Source organism: Rousettus aegyptiacus, unplaced genomic scaffold (genome assembly GCF_014176215.1).
Source record: "Rousettus aegyptiacus isolate mRouAeg1 unplaced genomic scaffold, mRouAeg1.p scaffold_m13_p_15, whole genome shotgun sequence".
Lineage (NCBI taxonomy): Eukaryota > Metazoa > Chordata > Mammalia > Chiroptera > Pteropodidae > Rousettus > Rousettus aegyptiacus.
Window position 1 is genome coordinate 58,292,426 of NW_023416290.1, and position 12,090 is coordinate 58,304,515.

At 64.0% G+C, this 12,090-nt stretch overlaps 1 protein-coding gene across 1 annotated transcript in view; it reads right to left on the reverse strand.

Moving 5' to 3' along the window:
• The window catches only part of COL22A1 (collagen type XXII alpha 1 chain), a 156,673-nt gene that overhangs the window by 105,193 nt on the left and 39,390 nt on the right, over positions 1-12,090 (reverse strand). The window contains exons 7-11 of the mRNA XM_016164294.2: positions 10,095-10,370; positions 5,753-5,833; positions 5,215-5,331; positions 3,555-3,599; positions 1,469-1,531 (exon numbers count right to left, since the gene is read on the reverse strand). Of these exons, the coding sequence (XP_016019780.2) occupies positions 1,469-1,531; positions 3,555-3,599; positions 5,215-5,331; positions 5,753-5,833; positions 10,095-10,370 (582 nt within the window). The remainder of the gene's footprint in view (positions 1-1,468; positions 1,532-3,554; positions 3,600-5,214; positions 5,332-5,752; positions 5,834-10,094; positions 10,371-12,090) is intronic.

Below are 12,090 nucleotides of genomic sequence, written 5' to 3' on the forward strand. Positions count from 1 at the left end.
TCCTTGTGTTATTTTGCACGGAGCAGGTGCTTTCTACCCATCCTCAGGAGGCAGGGACAGGCGGCGTGGGGGAAAGGCACGGCGCGGCCAGAGAGCACGAGGCTCAGATGAAAACTGTGGCAGCAGCAGATGCTGCCTCTGCCGGATCCAGGCCGGTGACCACGGGCGAGGCACTCAAGTCGGAAAGCTCCGCGTCGCTCCCGCTGGAGAAGCGACTGGACCACATCGAAGAAGCCACTGCGAGGGGCGACGAGAGGCTCCGCGGGGGCCCCCGGGAGGAGAGCAGACGCTGCACCGGGTCACGAGCTGCCGGGTGGCGGCGCCGTCGGGCACCCACCGAGCTGCGCTGGCCAGGCGAAGTCTCTGGGGGGGAGGCTCGGCCTCGCCCTCGGGGGCTTCCCCCTTGGTACCGGGACCCTGGAAGAACTAATTACGGGCACGAATAAAGACAGCTGTCCTTCGCTGACCGTCCACAGCGGGCCCGGCGTTTCTCAGACAAAATCATTGCTGTTTTCTTCCTTTTGCCAGTGGAGTAAGTGAGGCTTGCAGAGAGGTTAAGAGGCCTGGCCATGGTCACGCGACAAGTTAGGCTGGAGCCGAGGACAGCTGCGGAGGTGGTGTGACCTGAAGCCATGCTGGAGGCCGGGGCCAGTGCTTCCGCCGCGCCAGGCGATGACAGCCACACGGCGTGTGCCTTGCTCCCCACACTGTTTCTAGTCGGTCACGTGTGCGAACTCGTCCACTCAAAATGCCACTGGGCTGCTAACGGGCCCCACTTTACGGACGAGGCCCCTGGGCGCAGAGAAGCCGAGTCGCTGGTGGGGCCGGGGTTTGGCTCCCGAGACCCTGCCCTGAGCTGCGGCTCGTTCGCCCCTGTAATCCTTCTCCGATCCGCCAGCCACTGCACTCCCTCGGGAACACAGCCCGTGCCGGGCCGGGCACTGGGGGCCCCGTGATGACCAGTCGCAGGCCGGGGCGCCAGGGAGCCGGCCGCTGCTGGAAGTGTCAGTGAGCGGGGCGCACAGAGTCGGGGGGTGACCCAGGCCTGGGGGTCGGGGACACAGCCCAGGAAGCCACTCACGGTGGATCGTGACCGATGGGAAGACAAGAGCCGGGCAGAGAGGGGCGGTGAGAGGGGGGGGTGGGGGGGCGGAGGGCACGCTCGCTCCTGGCAGAGGGCAGAGCATGCGCCAGGGCCAGCGCGCGCGACGGCCAGCCTGGGGAGCGCGCCCGCCAGTCTGGGCGTGCAGAATCCCAGGGGCGGGGTGCGGTGCCGAGGGACGTGGCCAGAGCGGCGGCTGCAGCCAAGCGCGCAGGCCTCCCGGGCCCCGGGAGAGAGGCCATTCCGAGGGTGGGGGCTCAGCGCCCGGCGCCCTCCAGGGGGCCAGCGCGTTCCAAGCGACATGCGCGTTGGGGAAAGCCTTGCGCCTCCCGCCCCGGCCACACGGAGAGGCGGCCTGTCACTTACCGAGTCCCCTTTCTCGCCCTTGGGTCCAGGAGCTCCAACGGGCCCGGTGGCTCCCACGTCTCCCTGAGGAGTCGAAACCAAAGATGAACGCTGGGCCGCCCATGGCCCGCTGTGCGCCACTCCCTACGAGCAGCTGGTTCTGTCACTGCCGACTACGGAGTGAGGCCACCCTCCCCACCCCGGAAAAGGAAGACGCATCGGCACCATTTCCCCCACCTTCTGATTCCGGGTGCTAGGGGCACCTTGGGAGACCGAGCAGATGACCGTATCGTACTCTCAGCCCTGGGAGTGGCCCGGCCACTGCCGTGTGGCCGGGGCCCAGGCGGGGGTCAGGAGCCCCAGGCTCCAACTCCAGCTCTGCCCCTTAGTGGGAGCCATCCCTGCTCTCCGGGCCTCGGGCTCCTTGTCTGGGAAGCGGGGCCAACACCATGAGCACGCATAGGACGAAGGGCCTGCAGGTGCTTTGGAAACTGCCGGAGGCCAACCGGGGCCCCCGACGGTGCCGTTTGTAAGACCAGTCCGTGCCCACGAGGGCCCTGGACCCTCACGACTGGCCACGAAGCACGCGAGCAGGCAGAAGAGAGCACAGTCCGCGAGGGAAGGAAGGAGTCACCAAGGGCCGCGGGGGCCGGAGCCCGGGGCCGACTGCCCCACAGCCGGGCCGCGCGGGAGCACAGCGCCGCGGCCAGTCCCTCCTACCTGCCTTTTCTCCTGGGGGCACCTGCCTCTCCTCCCATCCTGCGTCAAACTCTACACGTGCCCCGCCTGCTCCTTCGGAAGCAGCTCCGGCACGCCCTGCTGCAGCCGGCTCGGGCAGGGCCTCCCGCAGAGCGGCGTCCCGAAGCCCTCCCCAGGGCGCTCCCCGCTCGGTGCCCACGCCTCTCTGTCATGTCCCTCTTCCCGTGGGCCTGCGAGTCCTGAGGACAGGGCTCTCTGCCACCCTGTTACGTCCCCACATCTAGACTGGGCCCCGGCACCCGGGGGACACCAGGCCGTGCTTGCTGACTCAACCCGAGCTGCATCTGGGTAAATGGGGCCGCTGGGGCCACGGCCGCTGACCCGGAGTCCATCCACGGGGCACGACTCGAGGGGGGCTAAAGGGCCAGGACTGCGGCTCGGCCACGGGGAGCCGGGCTGGCCTCCGGTGGCTGCAACCGCACCCTGCTCGGAACGCCCCCCCCCCGGCACCGCCCTCCCTCCTGGAGTCCGGTCGGGCTCTGCGGGGCAGCCCTGCACCCCGACGGCTCGGCTCCAGGGCCCGCCGCGGACAACGCTGCCTCAGGCAGCCTGCTCTACCCACGGCCGCCGCCAACCCCGGAGCCTTCGCTCTGTTCTGCCCCTGACAGCCGACGGGCTGAGGAGACAGCCCGGGGGCACTCAGTGAGGCGGGACACCCGCTCTTCTCCTCAGTGACCACCCGGCCCCCTGGGCCACCCACGCTGTCCTGCTCCACGGCGGGGGAGGGGGCTGAGCAGGCCGTGTGTGTCGGTCTGTGTGAGACTGAGTGTGGCATGGCGTGTGATGGCGTCAGTGATGGGGTGCATGTGTGTGTGTGTGAGTGTGTGTGTGCATGTGTGCATGTGCGCACGTGCGTGTGGAGAGAAGGGGCTGCCTGTGGCCGAGGAAGGCGCCCCAGGAGAAGCACCTGGCTGGCTTAGAGCAGTTAGCAGTTTGGAAAATCTGTGCAAAAAGAATTTCATGGAGTTTAAACATACGGAACCTGCAGTCTGAACAAATAGACTTACAAGCCCAACACCCCGAGCGTCTGAACGCAGAGCCTGAGAGAACCGAGTGGAAATAGCTCCACCGAGAGCAAAGCCTGGCGGAGCACGTGGGCCCCGAGCCGGGGCTGGCGGACCCCGACGCTTCCTTGCTCACGTTTTCAGACTGAGAGAGGGAGGTTCTGAGCAAAGAGTCTCAGACGCTCCGACTTCTATACTGCTCGCTCCATCCTTCCATGCCGACAAGCTCAGAAGCAAAATCCTGCAGGAAGTGATCTAGCACACGGACCGCTCTTCCCAACGCAGAGGGCAGAGCGAAGGATTGCCCGGCCCCTAACTGTGCCTCCGCCAGCTCCAGTACTGACCTTCAAGCCGGGGAGTCCCACGGGGCCATCGGAGCCCCTGTCGCCCTAAAGGAAGAAAGACAAGGGAAGGGGGTGAGGCTCCGTTCCATTCCTCCTCCTCCTCTCCTCCCCGGCTGGTTAGCTGCCCGCACGCCCAGAGGCCAGTCTCTTCGTAAGCCGCGGGACAGCCAACAGGCCGGACGAGGATCCCTGGACGGCAGCCCCCGCTCCCACTCTGCAAACCTGGCAGGGAACTTGGGTGTCACCTGACGCGGCCACCGGCGGGACAAAGATAGAGACGAACAGGTGGGACCCTACGGGCTGTTTTCACCTGAATGTGCCATCCTTTGGGTTAAAAAAATAATAATCGTGTGGCCTGCCGAAGGTTCACATACCTATTATTCACTAAAATACAGGACAGGACAGGTCTACAGGCTATTTCTACATATAAACATTGTTCGCTTTTTAAAACGTGCTATTTGTATAAAAGCGCTAATTACTGGATGTGAAATTGAGACCTGCGAAGCCGTGGATGCGTGTAAACACCGCCACTCTAAGAACAAATGCAGCGTGTTCCTCACGATCGCACACGTGTAAACCTCATGTCGGCAAAGGGCGACGCCGGCCGTCGCGACCGAGCGCGAGCCCTCTCCTCAGGGCCGCGGGCCTGGCGGTCGGCTTCGACCGCAGGACTTTTTAAGGCACACAGCCTCTGCGTCTTAAGACCTCTGTGCTCAGCACACAACGGGCGTTTGCGGTTTACCGTCGAAAACAAGGGATGGCTGAACGAATAAAGGAACGGCTCGTTGGGCAACACCACCCAGAGGCTGGGGCTCGGCGTTTGTAAATTGCTTGATAATCTCGAAGAGCGAGACCTTGTCCTGCCAGTGAGAAAGGGAGGATGCTTTCCTTTACCGCTTCCTCCCACCCATCCATCCATCCTTCGTACCCTGATCCACGTACGTCCATCAATCCAACCATTAGTTAATACAGTCGGGCCACATGCCATTAGCTAAAAGCACACACAGGGCCATGTTTAGCCTCTGCTGTCCAGAACTCATCTCGCAGAAGTAAAGACACGCAGACACGCTTCGTCAACGTGATCATCGTCACAGCGGACGGGAGCACAGGCAGAGAGAGGCCCTCACTGAGATACTTAGTCTAAGTAATGGGTGGGTGGTGGTGTTCACGGAAACACACTCGATGTCAAAGTTAGAGACGAGATGCATAAAAACCTACTCACATGTGCATTCAGGTTACAGACCGTGGCCGGTTAGAGGGAGCGTGGAGGGCGGGCTCCACGGAACACATCTGACCCCGTTCACGGCCCACTCTGAGTCTGTTCCCAAACCGAACCCTACCTGAGTGAGTGGCACGTGAATGGAGCGGATAAAACAGGAGCCGGGAAACAGGAGCCGGGAAACTAACACTTCAGGAAGTGTTAGTTAGTGCCAGATGGAGCTGCTCCCCTCCTGGTGCGCATCGAAGCCAGGGAACAGGAGGTCCGAGGAGCAAGAACACGTCCCTGACCTGAGCATGGCCGGAGCCCGGAGCACCCCGCCCTGGCAGGCCACATGCATGAGGGGAAACTCCCACCTCCACCGCCGACCCTGCCGACCAGCCTGCCCCTCTCGGCTCTGGGGCTCTGCGCAGGGGGCTGAGGGTGGACTGCAGAGGGTACCTTTTCTCCAGCTGGGCAGGAGCAGTTGATTGTCTTCAAAAACCCGATTTGTTCACTACCGGAAGTAGGAGGCTTTGGGGGCGGGGGTGAAGGCTCTGTCAGCACGGTCACCTGGCACTGGAAGGAACGGCCAGGGGTCAGCACCGGGCTGCTCGCCCGGTACTGCTCCCTGGCCCGGCACACGCGGCCTCCCCCGCCTCTGAGCACTGGAGGCAGAGCCAGTTGGTCCCTCCAGGGGACGAGCTGCCAGCCCCTGCCTCTCGCTCCTCGGAGCCGGGCCTCATCGCTTGGCCAGTAGCCTCCGGGTGGTGCCGACTGAGGCAGGGGCCACAGCTTGACCTGCGTGACCCTGCTGGACCGGAAAGAGACCCCTAGCGAGGATCGCCGGGCTCCCTCTAGGCCACATGCTGATAATGGACGTTCCCCTAACCCCCAAGTACCAGTTCCGAGGCCCTGAGGAACCCCTCCCTGCCAGAGGCCGAGGACGGGGAACTCTCTCCTCTGCTGCCGGCCTCGCTGTGTGAGAGTCTCTGCTCACCGGGCCCGAGGGGATGTCGCAACAGGTCTCCAGCTCCGCGTGGCGGGAGTCACAGTAAATCACAATCCGCTGCAGGTCAAACTGGAAAGAGAAATGAGGACAGAGAGCGAGGCTCTGAAACCCGGAACCTTCCACCGCCTCAGACAGGCTCTGCCAGCAGGTGGCACTGCCCCCCGATGTCCCCCCGGGCTGACTCGCAGTCGCTGCCTTCCCTGAGCTGAGTGTCAGAGGACATCTAAGGGTCGTGTACTCACACGCCCTCTAAAAGTGAGGCCCCAGTGCAAGCAGGTGAGCTGCCCAGGTCCGAGTCCAGCGTGGCTCCACCCGAGCGAGCCACAGGCCGCCCCCCGGCACCCCCGCCACCGCGTTTATCTAAAGGCCCTTCCACGACCCTGCCGCGGTCGCTTCTGAAAGTTCCGTGTGTCATGCTCGACCTCACCAGGCGTCTCCACACAGTGGTTTAAGCAAACTTTGTAAACTAAAAACGTGCTTCTATCACCTCCTTTAATGCCACAACCTCCTAAAATAACGTGCATGCACACACGTGTACGTGTGTGTGCGCGCACACACACACACACACACACATGCCCCGGCGTGTTCGCAGGACAGTCAAGGCCTCCGGGACCAGCTCCGCCTGCCTCCCCAGGGGTCGGCCCCTCACTCCAGGCTCACTCTACATCGGACCTCAGGGGTGCCCACGCCCCGCCTTCACGCATGAACCCTCCTCTGGGAAAGTCCCTGACAAACTAGCAAGTGCCTAGGCACCCCGAAACCACGCTCGGGCTTTCCCTCGGGGTCCGCAGAGTCTCCGATGCCCCTGCAACGTGAGGCTTCGTCCCACGCCCCTGGGCTTAGCCACCTGCTTCCAAAGCACAGGACGTAGCAAAAGCGACGGCGGGTCCCTTCCCAGATTAGGCGGTGCAAAGACCGGCTTCCGTCCTGGGGGTGTCCCGTCTAGAGATCTCAGCACACCCCGCGGGACACCAGCTGCCACGCCGTGAGCTGCCCTGAGGCTAAGCTCGGGTGGGGAAACCAGGGCCGCTTCCAGGGGCCACCAGCGAGGAACCGAGGCCTCCGCTCAACGGCCCGCAGGAGGCTGCCGGCGCCACCTGAGCGAGCTTGCGGGGGGACCGCTCCGCCCCTCCGCGCTTTTGAACGACCGAACCAGCAGCCGACAGCGGGCCGGCCAGTCACGAGATCTGAGCGCGAGGGCCACGGACACCGGGAGACAGGCAACGTCGCTGTCCTCGGAGGAGGGCGCGCCCGCCACACGGCAGACCCCTCCCGCGCCCCCTCCAGCCGCACAGAGCGCTCCGCGCCCCCGCCCCCGCCACGCCGGCACCTCGCCCAGCCTTCATGCGGTGCCCCTGGAGGCGTAAGCCCTCACTCCGCCGACTCGGCTTAGTAGAAACATAACAATTCCAGTAGTTTGTCTGTCTCATTTCCTGCGAAGACACCAGCCCACAGATGAAAGGAAACGCCAGACCACAGACCCATTCTTTTGAATAAGACCTATTTTGCAGAGACGGCCCTGCTTTCCGCATCAGCAAGCCCACACGCTACGGCTGGGCCCGTCTGGCGAGGCTGCAGAGACAGGACGCGGAAGGAAGGCGCGGAGGCTTGGGGTCGGGAACCAGGAGCGCAGACGGCCCGGGCCCGGGCGGGGGCGCTCGGGGTGGGCGCAGGGCGCGGCCGATCCCCAGCTGCCTGAGACCCCGCCGCTCCTGGCTGCCCTGACCCTCCCGCCCTCTCCCTCGCTGCGCCACGCCAGGATCTCTCCTCCTCACACCCCTCCGGCCCTCACCCCAGAGACCTCTGCTCACGCTCAGGTGGCAGTTCTGGGCTGAGTTGTCACGTGGCCCTCCCGTCTGGCTTTCCTCCTGCTCCAGCCACTGGCGGCTTGGTGACCCTTAGCTGGTGACAATATGGAAAGCAACTAGGGGGTCAGAGGGCTTGGAATCTGGGCTTGGTCAGACCCAGGCGTGAGTCACAGGCCTGCATCCCCTTGGGGCCGCCGGCCAAGGCGCGTCAAACCTGAGCCTTGGGTTCCTCTTCCGAGAGGTACAGTGAGGAGCCAGCCCACAGGGCCTGGTGAGGGCCAAGCGAGGCCAGGAAGCTGCGCCCCTCCCAGGGGGAGCCGCAGGCGGCCGTGGTCCCTCCCCGCTATGTCCGAGGCCCCAAGCCACCAGGTTACGAGTAGCCCGGCCAGCGCTCTCAGAAGATTCGCTAGGAGGTAAGGCACTTATTGACTCCTCCTCCACCTATTAATTAGTTTTTTTTTTTCCAATCTAGAAATCTAGCATAAAACCATAAGTGGGAGCAGTATTCTCACTGACAAATGTCAGAGACTCTGCGATTCCCCGGGGCTGGGTGCAAAGTAGGTGCTCAGCTGGTCAGTGGCCAAGAGGAGGAGAGAGAAGAGCCCACCTGAGCCCCCAGACGCCACACTGGGCTCAAAGGGCCCGATGAAGGGCCTGGCATGATCATGAAGTCAGGAGTCAGGGCAGGACGGGCCCCAGATTCCAGACTTACAGCAAACGCCGAGTTCACACGGTGACTGGGAGGCCTGAGCTCCCACTCACCGGCCTGGCGGCTTTGCAGGAGGAATTCAATCTCTCCCTGTCTGGTTTTCCTGATGAAATAGGGCGCCGTGGCCAGCGCGCCCACGCGGCTGAGTGTGGGAGAACTGGCTCAGCACGCCGGCCCCTGCACGCGGTGAGCGGGACTCAGGAAATGCCACCAGCGTCTGCTGCTCCTCCGCAAGGGCTCAGCGCCCCGAGTCCAGGCGGGGCCGCGCCTGTCCCACAAAACGAGCCGTGTGGGAAGAAGAGAGTGACTGGCGGGGAGTCGCCAGGACCGCGCCATCCCCAGGCCAGCGCCGGCCCTGCCCCGCCCAGGCCCTGGCCTCCCTCATCATCCCACCTGGGCTCTCCCCTCCTCCTTCCCAGCAGCCCTGCTCTCTGCAGCCCCAAGGACCGCGCCAGCCCCAGCCACGACTCTCACTGCCCTGCCTCAAGCCTTCTCGGCCTGTGCATGGGCGGCCTGACCCCGGCCCTGCCCACACACGCTGCGACTCCTGCCACCTCGGCAGGTGGCGCACGAGATGCCCGGCCTACCACATGGCTTCAGGCTCCTCTGACAGACAAAGCCTATTCTAGACTCATCCCGGGAACCACCTCCTCCAGGAAGCCATCCGTCTACCCCACCCACCTTCCCTGCTCCCCTAGGCCGCGCATCTCCTCTCTGGGTCCTGCAATACCTGCTGCTCATCGCCGTCACTTTCGCTTGACTAGACCAAAGTGACCTCAGCGCAGGTCTCTCGTCTCTGACAATGCGAGTGTCTTAAAGTCAGAGAGAGCCTACTGTGTGTCAGGTGAAGTGACAGACGGGACAGAAACTGCAGCCGCCACCGCGGAGCCTGTATTTTCCCAGGGCAGACACTCAGCGGCTGCTTGACCACACCGGCCCCGCCGCACAGCCCTGGAAGCGGCGGGGGCTCCGCCCGCACGGCCGCCACGAAGGGCCGGACTGGACTCAGAGAATACAGGTGGGCGCGCTGGGCTGCGGACCAACAGCCCCTCCCTGTCCCTGACCAGCCGGACAACCTGGGGCAACTCAAAACGATTGCATGCGTACATTTTTTTTTTTTTTTTTTTTGGTTACACAGGTGCCTACATTCGATAGAACTCATCCAAGTACACATTTAAGACCTGGGCAGCTTACCGTATGGGATAACAACACCTCAATAAAGAACGTAAACTATGTGTTTATTGAGCAAATTAATCTCGCCTTACTGAGCCAAAAGCTTCTTTATTTTAAACTCAGAAATGGTCTAGACATTTCATGGGTGTCGTGAGAATCGAATTAGATTCTATATTTAGTACCTGAACCAAATAATTAGTGCAATGAACAAGTGTTACTCTATAGTTCCATAAATATGTATAACTAAATTATAACAACGCTACCAGCTACCATTAAGAACTTACCACACGCGTGGGCTATGCGCGTAGATAGGTGAACAGGAATGCACGGCTTCCTGTATTTTTAAACATTGACAGAGCTTTACAGATCAATGCGCCACGTCCCCGGTGCTGGCCCGGTGCCTGCCACACAGCGGGGGCCAAACACACACGCGGTAAATGACCGGCTGGATGGCCGAGTGAGTGAGCGAGTGAGCGAGAGTGAGGGAGGGAGAGCATGCCGGCGACTTGGGGCTCCTGCGTGGCAGCCGAGTCAGGGGCCCTGCTAAGCCGGGCCAAGGAGAGGACGGGCCAAGGGCGCGGCGGGCGCGGGCCAGCGGGGGCGTGGCTCCGAGCGCCCTGGCCGCGGGGCGGGCACTCACGTCGATGGGCACGCTGTCGTGGAGGCGCTTGCCGATCACGGCCTTGCCCCGGATGTCGATGTTCTCCCGCTCCCCGATGGGCAGCGTCTGCACCAGCATGCAGTCGATGTACAGGGACACGTTCGGCGCCTGCACGCTCAGCGCGAGCTTGTGCCAGTCCCGGTCAAAGAGGTCGCTGACCCGGGGGCCGCGGAACACCGCCCTGACGGCGGCCTCGATGGCGCCCACGGCGTTGTACTCGACCGCCCTGTTCTCGCCGTCCAGCCGGATGGAGACCTGGGGAGGAGAAAGCAGAGGCCCGGTGGGGAGGGGGCGTGGGAGGGGGCGCTGCAGAGTCAGACCCGGCGAACCCGGGGGCGCTGCTGCTGTGACCCCGGCCAGCAGGCCCGCCGTGGCAGGCCACCACACACGCCAGCCTCAGCTTCCTCCTCCAGGTGACGGTGTGAGCGTGCGCCAGGCGGGCTGTTCCAAGCCCGGAGCTAAGTGGGACGACCGGACTCACGCGTGGCTCCAGGGCCCCGCTGCCAGCTGCCCAGAGGGACTCTGCACACAGGAGCACTCCCGTGACATGAGACACCTGGTACCGAGGGACTCGGGTCATGAGACCAACCAGGACCCACCCCCCCACCCCGAATGGTTTCAGTGTCTCTTAAAACCCCAGGCAGGCAAAGCAGAGCACACCCTCTGGCCCGGGGCCAGGGGCCGGTCCGAGACTCATCCAGGGGCCAAGGGCCAGCCCGAGACTCGTCCGTCGACCCGCCTCGAGGACAGAGCTGCAGCTCCAGCACGGCCAAGCTCCTGGACAGCAGACACTCGCCTGCTCTGTTCGCCGTCGGCCCTTTGAAAAATGTGTGGAAAACTCCAGGAGGAAGTTTCTCTCTTGTTTCTCTTAGAACGATTGAGAGAATGAAGGAGGGAACAAACGAACGTGTTCCCACCAACGTGCTCACTTCATCCCCTGTGCAATACTCATTGGCCATCCCGAGAGGCCAGCGCCACGCCGGGGTCAGGAATGCGACCGCGAGCGGAGTCGACATGCCCCCCGGCGCGGGAAGGCGGCCACCGGCGGCGCTTCCCGTGGAGGGCACTGCCCCCAGGCTCGCCGGCGAGGCTGACCTGCCGGCGCCTCTCCGAAAAGGAGCCTGAAGCCCTCGAAGGCGGGCTCGGGCTCGGCGCCACCTCAGCCCACGGCTGGTTCGGGCGGGGGGGGGGGGGCAGCAAGCGTCTCGGAAGAAAAGCGCCCAGACCGGGGCGGTGAGGGCCCCCAGCCCCACGGCCCAGGCCCTGAGACGCGGGGGCAGCAGCGCCGCGCCTGGGACGGGGGTGGCTTCGGGTCGCCACGAGCAAAGGCCTCTGGAGGGGCCTCTCGTCCCCCCGCGCCATGCAGCCTCCCGCGCTTGCGAAATCAGGACGCTCAGCAGTCAGGCCTGCCGGAGTCGACATGCCCACGCCGCTGAGCCTGGCCAGGGCCGCCACAGAAAGACCGTTCCGCGGGGCCGGCTGATGGAGACGGGAGCCCGCGGAGCACGCAGGGAAAAGGCTGGCGTGGAGCGTCACGGCCTGAGCGCGAATCCCACCTTTCCGTCCTATTACCTGTGAAGCTCAGGCAAGCGGCCTACCCTCACTGAGGTCCAGGCCCCCCCCCCCGCCCCGTCAGACAGGAACAGTAGAGCCCCCATGCAAGACCGTGACAGGACAGAGCGCGCTGCGACTTGTGCGGCACTCGGGACAGCCCCTGGCTCCTACGAGGCGTGAGCCACGTCGGGGGCCGGCTCCGTCGCAGCGAGGACAGCCCACGGCTTCGGAGGGCCGCCCGAGCGGACAGCCACGGTCCAGCGGCTCGAACACATTTCCATTTCATTTCAACCCCAGTATCTCCCGGCTGAGGGAGGGGGAGCCACGCTTCACACGGTTCGCGGTGAATGGCAGACGCCGCTGTGGCTGAGCCCTGAGCGCCGTGAACGCTCTGGGCTTCAGGCTCTGGCAGGGCACGGAG